This window comes from Phyllostomus discolor, chromosome 3 (assembly GCF_004126475.2).
Source record: "Phyllostomus discolor isolate MPI-MPIP mPhyDis1 chromosome 3, mPhyDis1.pri.v3, whole genome shotgun sequence".
NCBI lineage: Eukaryota > Metazoa > Chordata > Mammalia > Chiroptera > Phyllostomidae > Phyllostomus > Phyllostomus discolor.
Genome location: NC_040905.2, coordinates 169,150,024 through 169,160,143, shown reverse-complemented (window position 1 = coordinate 169,160,143; position 10,120 = coordinate 169,150,024). Strand labels below are relative to the sequence as shown.

At 37.5% G+C, this 10,120-nt stretch overlaps 1 protein-coding gene across 1 annotated transcript; it reads left to right on the top strand.

Annotated features, from left to right (window-relative positions):
* Positions 1 to 3,237: 3,237 nt before the first annotated feature.
* On the top strand, positions 3,238 to 5,879 carry C3H9orf57 (chromosome 3 C9orf57 homolog; the record flags this gene model as incomplete). Its single annotated transcript, XM_028507246.2, has 2 exons — positions 3,238 to 3,385; positions 5,755 to 5,879. Coding segments are annotated over 2 exons (273 nt in total), but the record flags the coding sequence as incomplete, so codon positions are not given.
* Positions 5,880 to 10,120: the final 4,241 nt, after the last annotated feature.

Below are 10,120 nucleotides of genomic sequence, written 5' to 3'. Positions count from 1 at the left end.
GGGAGTTGGACTGGGGTGAGGGGAAAAGGCAGACAACTGTACTTGAACAATTAAAAATAAATTAATTAATGTTAAAATGATATATTTTTAATAATCAAGACTGAGTACTTTATACAATGAACAGAGAGTATGCCCACATGGCTAAGTACATGTGAATTAATCAATCTGTAGCATAGTGAATATGGAAATCTTTAGCCTCATTTACAGTTAATCAGTCTAACTGCTGATTGGCTTAGCCTATGATGTTAATTTCATGAGTGAGGCACTTAAGTTCCATGTAGATCAGAGTGTTCAAATGAAAAAACTGCCTGTTTACTTGGGCAAGTTTTACTGTTTAAACCGTTTGGAATCTGGTCAATCGGCGACTTGCCTTGCTCATTTCAGTTGTAACAGACTTCATTACATCAGGAGTTTTACTTGTTGCTATCCTTTAAACAACTTCAGACCTAGAAAATTCCCACAATACCTCATGATAAAGGCAGGTAAGTCATGAATAACTGAAATGTTACATTTTAACCAATTTGAAAATGTCTTTCTCTTAATTTTGGTAAGTATTAACTACTGTTAACTATCGTAGAATACTTTTCCTTATAAATGTAATCATTTGCAATGAAAGCATTAGTTTATAAAGAAGTATAAATAAATACTTGCCTTTTGGCAAATAATTAAAAGCAATTTTAAAGTATATCAATCCAGAAATATCATCTGTCTCAGTTCATATTTTTGCATCAAAAAATTACCATTCAGGGAAAGAAGGGAGACAAGGGTATTTGATAAGGAGAAGATACCTAAACTTAAAATGTTCATTGGAATGAGAAGTTTTATGGTTAATTTTTGATAGATAAAGACAAGTACCTTATTTTTCCTCCTTCATAGAAAAAAATTATGTACTTTATTAATGAAATAAATGAAACTTGGCAAGTCATTTCTCTTTTTCATAATAGCTAACATAAATGTGTAACTTTTTTACTTCCCCAGGAAAGATTTAACAGTGGGATATATATTTTCTTCCATCTTTTTTTCCTAGAAACATAAGAATGAGGATTGTCTTCAGTAGTGCTTTAGTCTTATTCTGCCTCTCAAGTGGTAAGTCATTAAGAAAGCACAAATCAAAAGGAGGGAAAATTATCTAGGAAACTGCCAAATTACAATATAAGTGGCCTGTGGTCTTAAACAAGGTAATTAAAGTGCTTACAAAGAGGCCCAAGTAAGGACATACATAATAACATAATACAAGCTAACAAATAAAGTCATAAAATAGAATAGCATACTTCAGACTTAATCACCTAAAGAAACTAATTTGAAGCTTTAAATTTAACTGTCAAATCAAAAATACCATGTGTTAAAAACAACAATATATTTTAAGACAACAAGAGGCTAAAAGGAAGTAAATGGGATCTGAGAACAAATAAGTATTCGGGAAAAATTGTAATCAGCAAGAGGCCTAAAAGTTAAGGCATCTTCTTTTGTAATGGTAAAAAAAATGTGAGAGCCAGAGTTTTAAGAAGTATATGGATATTGGGAGTGGAGTCAGAAGAAGGGAGGACCATCTGAGAGGGAGAAAAAGAAGACAGGGACATCAGAAGGTTTGGTAGCTCCAGTGACCTGGTGCGATTACTGAGAACAGGGGTTTGGGATGCCAACTGACCTTTATAAACTCTATCTCTGCCACTTGAGCAAGCCACTTGACATCTTGAGTCCTCAGTTTCCTTTTCTGCAAAATGTGGGCAACTATAACGCCTCCTAGAAGGATTCATTATGTGAATAATTGGACTAATGCATGTAAATGGATTATCAATCGGCATAAGTATAGTTCTTAAAGATATTTGCTGATTGATACTTGATCATGGATTAAAAATCTGTTATGCTTAGAGAGAATACCAATATGCAATTTCCAAAGTGTCTTTAGTTGAGGTTGAAACTAGGGAGAATAGTCAAGGGACATTAATTCCAATTCATCAACCAGACTATTTTTTATTAAAAGCAATATCTTCTTACCTCCAATGTGACAGAGGGAGATAGAAAACACATTGTAAAAAATGCCTAATAAACTCTTCTTTGGGGTTATCAATGAGTAGAAGTGACTTGGCAATGGTCCTCATATATTAAAAGGTAGGAACTATGGACACTAAGACACATTTTAGCTGAATGTCAGAAGAATCTTTTAATAATCTGAGCTATTTTTAATAGTGATGAACTCTCCATCACTAGCCAAGGCTCCCTGCAGCACCATAATGGACATTCTGAATTGGGTAGAACCAGTGGCTCTCCAACACCAGTCCTGATATCTACATCTAAATAGCATCCTTTCTGCCTTGACCAGTGTGGCTCAATTGGTGAGAGGGTCACCTGGTAAACAGAATGGTCACAGGTTCAACTCCTGGTTAGGGCACATGCCTGAGTTGAAGGTTTGGTCCTCAGTCAGGAAGCATGTGAGAGGCAACCAATTGATATTTCTCTTTCACAGTAATATTTCTCTCCCTTTTTTCTCTCCCTTCTTTCCCCTCTCTCTAAAATCAATAGGCATTTTCCTCGAGGAAGGATAAAAAATAATAATAGTAGTAAATAAGTAGATAAATAAATTGCATGCTTTCTGCTTTTTCTGCATGTCTAAAATACAGATTCCTGGGCCCCACTTTCTATAAGTTCTAACTCGGGGTTCGGGTGCCCTCTGGGAATCTGTGTTTACTTTAACTGTTTAGGTAAATCTAATGCACAGACAAATTTGGAAACAGAACTTCTAGATAATGTCTTCCATTCTTATCTATGTTGATTAAGTTCAAAAATGTCTAGGCTACTTGTACATAAAAAAATGTATAACATTTTTGAGCCACTGAATTTAAGTTTTGAAGATAACCAATACATAAACATGAATCAAGCAATAAATATTCACAGAGAATTTACTATGTATAACGTGCTGCTTTAGATGTTAAAAAGAGGGCCTAATAGTGAGTATATGGCTGAAATTAAATTTTCTGGCTAAATAACTTTGATTTGATTTAATTAGGCACAGAGGAACTGAATACATTTTAAGCAAATTGTTTAGACCACCTGGCCTCATTTCTAATTAGTACCAGTTCAGAGTACTTCCAATTCATGAATGTAGCATATGTGAAATCAAATTTTTTAAATATTGCTTACTTTTGAAAGTTGAAAATCACTGCTTTATTTTTGGATTTCTCTCTTTCTCTTTTTCCCTTTTTTTTCTCTCTCTGGTCTTCATCTCTATTTTCCCCTTATGTTTTCTCTCCAGTGCCTACAGATATTGAAGGTGTGATTTGTAGATCATGCAACCTTTCACTCCCCTTCCATGGATGTCTTTTAGACTTTGGAACCTGCAGAACAAAACCTGGTCAGTACTGTATAAAACAGGTCCACACGAGAGGTAAGTCTTGACACTAAGAAAATAAAAAGCTTAGTGCCCTGGCTGGTGTGGCTCAGTGGACTGAGCACTGGCCTGTGACCTGAGAGGTCAGCAGTTCAATTCCCTATTCAGGGCACATGCCTGGGTTGCAGGCCAGATCCACAGCTGGATGTGAGAAGTAACCAATCAATGTTTCTCTCGCACATCGATGTTTCTCTCTCCCTCTCTTTCTCATCCCCTTACCCTCTCTCTAGAAGTAAATAAATAAAATTTCTAAAAAAAAGAAAAGAAACATATGTAAAATGAGCATATTCATGGAGTATTTACTACATACCACACCCTATGTGAAGGGCTCTACCTAGATTATTTTACACCAACAAAACAAAACAATGATGTGAGCTGGATTTTGTAACTATTCCCACTTTTCAAACATGAGAAATTCGAGGAATAGAAACTAATGAATGTCAGAGCCAAGACTCAAATGCAAGTAGTTTGACTTCTGAGCACACATTCCCTATGAATCTACATACTACTTCAGTCACATCACTCACATCCCCACAGAAAATAAATACAGAATTTGTTGGCCCTTCTAAGCACAGCTCTTTGCAACTGCATAGGTTGCATGGCCAAAAAGCCAGCCTGGTCTGCATAAATTAAAGAGCTGAATGTAAAGATTCAAATGAAGAAAACATTGGAAGAAAACACTGGAGAACATATTTTAAGCTTGAAAGAGAGGAAGCCTCCTTAACATCCAAAAGGCAAGAGTTGTAAACAAAATGGTAGATAAATTTAAATATATCAGTAGTTTTTAAAATTTTAAACTGAATAGCAAATCCAAAAGACAAGGAATAAACTGGATGAAAATATTTGAAATATAAGTAACAGAAAAAATATTACTATCTATCTGGACCTTAATATTTGTCTATAGATGTTATTTAAAATTATGATACATTCCCATCATGAATTACGAGGCAGCACTTAGAATGAACTAGATCTCTTTGTTAACTTGGGAAAACTCTAAAACATCGTTGAGAAGAAAAGAAGTTGCAAAACAGGTATGTATAATATACACTTATGAATAAAAATCTCTACAAAGCAAACCTCTAAATATCACTACAGAATTTGAAGAGGAGAATAAAAATCAGAGGAGATCCAAGTTAGTTGGGAAAAAGGAATAGAATTCTGGGCTCATATCTGCTGGGTTGGAGGATTATAATTACTTGAGTTTTGTTCAACCTGTCTAACCTAGCTACCCTCTCTAAACCCCGAGTTCCTTATGACTAGCAACTTTGCCAGTCAGGGTCCCTTCCTTCTGAAGCAGAAAGGTGCCAAGCCCCCTTGGAGCGCCCCTCCCTTCTCCTCCTGAGTGTGGACAAACAGAGCAAGTACTAAAGTTCTCTGCACACGAGAGAGAGAGCACAGAAGCATATATAGCACAATATTGACAGTAGTTCTTGGTGGGTTAGAGATCTAGAATGACCACAGAATTGTGGGAAGAGCACTTTCCTAACCTGGAAACGTTGCCATGTCACAATGATGTGAAACAAGTAGAACTGGAATTTACCCTTTTGCTAGTTTTATCAACAGGGTTTCTCACCTTGGATATTGTTAACACTGGCAGGATGATTCTTTGTTATTCAGGGCTACCTTGTGTATTGGAGGATGTTTGTTTAGTACATCACTGCCCTCAACCCACTACATGCCAGTAATATCTTCCATGTTGAAACAACAAAAATGTCTCTGGACATTATCTACTGTCCTGGAGCTGGGGGAGCAAAATTACCCCTAGTGGAGAACTACTGTTTGCTCAAGTTTCCAACTATCATATATTTTGCTGCTTTCAGGGAATTGCTCTTCTGCGTTCTCCCAACAGAAGCTGGGATGCTAGGGTTACAGGATACTACTGTCACTAACTGTGCATTTTTGTTTATTTTCCACATTTTCTACAGTGAGCATGCATTACTTCTATAATCAGGGACAAAATTAAGTGAAGTCAAGAACATACCTCATTTCTGAGAAACACACATCTAAATGATCCTTTTAAGGATTTCAGCCCTTTGAATAATTCATCACCTGAATTAAACTAGGGGATGATATTAGGAAGCTTTCAAATAGCTAACAATTTGAAAATTTTACATAGTCAATGACAATAGCACATCTTTTATTATCTGAGTTTGAAAGCTATTTTGATTTATAATTTCAAAGTTTCTGTATTGCAATGTACCCAACTAGAATACTTTCAGGTGGGAATTCTTAAATACAAGATGATTATATCTCGATAAACCTAGACATTTGCTTTGTACTTTTTTGAACCTGTTGTCATTGTCCGAGGCCAGGTAGATTGCACCTCCCAAGGAATTTCTCAGCCTCTACCTCTTTGTTTCCCTCAGGTGGAATTCACTGGTTTTCAGTCAAAGGCTGCACGGAGAGCGGCAAGGAGTGCTTCAGGCGAGTGGTGACACATCAGAACAGTCAGATTACTCACTGCTGTTATCGTTCTATGTGCAATCTCTGAGCCAGTGGCTCTTATTCAAATTACTTGACTAATCAGTCAATCTCAAAGCTTGATCTGGTCATCAAAAGGTGACAGCCACCATCCATCCACCAGCCCTCTGCAAAAACCTGGACCTTTGCCAGTTGTAAGGAGTTCTGATCTGAAACCAATTTGGGTTTTCAAGTTCGACCCCACCAATTCCAACTCATGTCAGAAACATCCTTTTCAACACCATCTCTCTCTGGTCCTCTTTCTGCTTAATTCCCCTTCCAATAATTCCAGGGCTACAAAGAGGTAAAAATGTGAGTGATTTCCTATGTCAAATTATGACATTATCTCCAGTTTAGCAGTCTTCCTAAATATGTCCACAATCCATAATATAGTTACGAATGAAAGATATACCACAAGATACCAAATGACCAGAAAGTGTTCATTTGGTTTCCAAAGGAAACTAACTGCCTTGCTCTTTTGCGGTAATTTATGGTATGGAAGAAACTAACTTAACAGATATTGCACCACAGGAAAGATAAGCCATAAATCAGCAAACCGGACGTGAGAGAACTGACCCCAAACAGCAAAGGACTCAAAGAAGGTGCAAAGGTTGACACTTATTTCTTCCATCTGCATTACAATTTGTCCAAATCCTGGATTTCCATACCTTAACAACTCATAAGTGTGTTGGCTTGTCTAATTTTGGCAGATGAAGCATTTCAGTTTAAGCAGAGGGCTAGGTTCCCATCCACAAGGAATTCAAAAAATTTGAACTGCACTTCACATGTTTTAACTTGCCACACATACTCACTATTCACAGGAAATCCCCTACTTATGTTACTTCAAGATTACCTCATTTTAAAATTTGGAGTTGTTTTTCTCTGTATTTTCAGGAATTTGAAAAATTCAAATTGTAAATAATAAAATCTCCATAAAACCTTTTTTTGTTGTCTTTTTCTCAGTACCAAGGATTCTCACACACAGTGGACCCTCAAAAAGTACTTTTCTATAAATTTCAAAGAAAAACATATTTTTAAAAAGCTCAAGGAAAGTAGGCATTTTCCTCCACACTCTTTTCAACTACACTTCTTAGGCCATTTTTCTGAGCTCACTAAGAAAAAAGTTCTTCATCCTGAGATTTAAATCCATTTGCCATTATTCTGTCACTTTATGGGTCTAGCACATTGGTGAGCAGTGGTTACCCAAAATCAGTGAACTTCATGGACTGTTTCCATGAAGCTTTTACTTTTCTTGCTTTAAAATATAACCTTATCGCCCTGACTAGTACAGCTCAGTGGGTTGGGAATCAACCTGCAAACTGAAAGGTCTCCCATTTGATTCTTCATCAGGGCACATGTCTGGGTTGTGGGCCAGGTTCCTAGTTGGGGGCGTGCGAGAGGCGACCAAACAATGTATCTACTGGCCATCATTAATGTTTCTCTCCCTCTTTTTCTCCCTCCCTTCCCCCCTCTCTAAAAAAATTAAATTAAAATACAAATAAATGATAAATAAGTATAAAAGTAAAATATCACTTTATTTATCCAATATCATGGGGAAACTATAACAAGATCAGATAGTCCATGACTACCTCCATAGAGCTTCCCAAACTTAATTCACAATCCCAGTGATATAATAAAAGAATTAGGAAACAGGTGCTAGTTTATTGTGTCACTAACTAGCTGTTGATCTTGTCAAATCAATATGATCTCTCTTCACTTTATTTTCCTCACATATAAGATGAAAAGAATTGGATCACACGATCTCACAGATCCCTTCATCCTAACAATTTATGACTCAACATCAACCAATACCTCTTTGCTGTTGTTTTCTTTGATTTAAATATAAGACTTGGTGCTAAATACAGCCCATAAAATAGGCCCTGGGAGTTACAATGAATGCTCCCCTAGCTCTTCACAAAGTAGGAAAATGAAAGGAGAAATGCAAGCAGTGACCACCACTGAAGCAGTTTATATGCCGTCTAGGTTCACCCAAAACTGGGAACAGGAAATAACCTTCAAGTCCGTGATGTGATAGGGTAAGTAATGGGCCCCCAAAGATGTTCGTGTTCTCGTGTTCTAATCCCTGCATCTAAGGTTCGGAAATCATCCTGAATTATTCCAGTGGCCCAATGTAACCACAAGAGTCTTTTCAAGAGGGAAGCAGGAGTAGGTCAGAGAGAGATTAGAAGATGCTAAGCAGCTGGCTTTGAAGATAGGGGAAGGGTTCACAAGCCAAGGAATGTGGAAAACCTCTAGAGGCTAAAAAAATAAAGGAAACGGGCTCTCCCTTAGAGCCTCTAGAAAAAAATGCAGCTCTGCAGACACATTTTAGACTTGTGACATCCAGAATGGTAGGATAGTAGATTGGTTGTTTTCTAATTTAGATATAATTGACATATAACAATTATATGAGTTTACATGTTTGACATGATTAGTTGATATTTGTATATATTATGAAATGGTTACCACAATAAATCTAGTTAAAACCCATCACTATATATAGTTACAAAAAACTTGGCTTTCTGTTAATATGGTGATTTGTTATTGCAGCCATGGGAAACAAATATAATTGATCGTGCAAGGAATGGGATGGTGCGGCATTTCCTCCACCGCCAAGGTTCACACATCCAACCCTTGATTTACAAGGGATCTGATTTCAAGAGAGGTGCCTCAGTGTCATATTGTCTTCCTTTCATTGTGCCAATTTCTCAGTCATAATTTCCCTAGAAACACACAAATGGTCTATGGACATGCTTCCCACTCAAGCCCCTACCCATTCAAGATTTCTTTGGCTAACAAGTTTATTCTTCTCCTATCCCTTACACTTAAAGACAAAGTGGCTCCTAATTTCTATGTATAAGTTATCAGAATGAAGGGTTAATGGAACTTGCCTTGGTACTTGCCTTGATCCTCTGAATACAAGGTTGGCTTCCTGTTGATTACTTTTTTTTTTTTTGCTGCAAATGAAATAGAAACCTATGTGGTTCATGCCCCATAATTTGTTACAGGGGTATCCAACCTTTTGGTGTCTCTGGGCCACACTGGAAGAAGAAGAGTTATTTTGGGCCACACATTAAATACATTGCGACATGTAATCACAAAAAAGCCTCATGTTTTAAGTAAATTTACGATTTTGTGTTGGGCCGTATTCACAGCCACCCTGGGTTGCATGTGGTCCATGGGCCACAGGTGGGACACCCCTGAATCTTAAAAGATAAATCTTCACAATCAATAAATGGGGGTATCTGGAGGATATGGCAGAGAAGAGACTAAAATGTTTCTATTAGCAAAGGAGGGATGGAACATTGCACCTGCTAGCACTCAGTTACAAGGTTTTCTGAAGTTGCAGGGAGCATACATTTTATAATTGTTATGGCCATTGCTTCCTTCCCCACTCTACTGATGAGTTGGCTAAACCCATGTAGCCGATACAGGTAGAGTGAGAACTTCTGGTGACATACCACGGGATCTTCGCTCCACACAAATGCCAGCCCTTAGGAGCACCACATGGGTGAGCAAGAAGGTGTGAGATGGTGCAACCCTGACTCTTTAGCATATGTTTCAAATCTCTGAGAAATGAGATTAGGAGTCCTTGAAAGAAGCACAGGAGCAAAGAAATAGAAGGAAGTAGGATGGTTGATGACTCATCCCTGAGCTTCATAAGCAACGCTGAGTCTGGCCAAGGACTTTGCACAGAAAGAAATATTCAGTTAGATAACAATGGGGAAAAGTCTGGGCCCCTGAATATTGCAGGCTACATAAATAGGGAGCCGTCTTTTAAATTGATTTTCTGCAGTGAAGAACTTGATGTGCTAATACTTTTATGGCTAAAACTGCAGGCTGATGTCTGATGCTGGAGACATGGTACAACACGCACAGCTTTGAAGAGATCCAGGGCCATCTCAGCACTGTCTGTCCAGAGTAGTTCACATTTTCTCTCCCAGTAGCTGATCCATATGACTGCAAACCCTACAAGTGAAGCCATACCTAGTGGTGGACACATTTTCCTACTTTGCATATTTCCTTGATTTCTGTAGGTTACCACTGGTAAGTTATGCTGTGACCTCTTTTTGGCTGAACCTGAATTTTTTATCTTTATTATATTTTTTCCATTACCATTTAGTACCCTTGAACCTCAAATCTTAATGCTCCAATCTATCCTTCCTATAACTTACTAGTGTGAATATATTTTCTACCTTCTTATCTCCCCACACACTGAACAAAGTTCATAGATCTGCCATCAGAAATTACTATGTAGAATGGAGCTTCCAG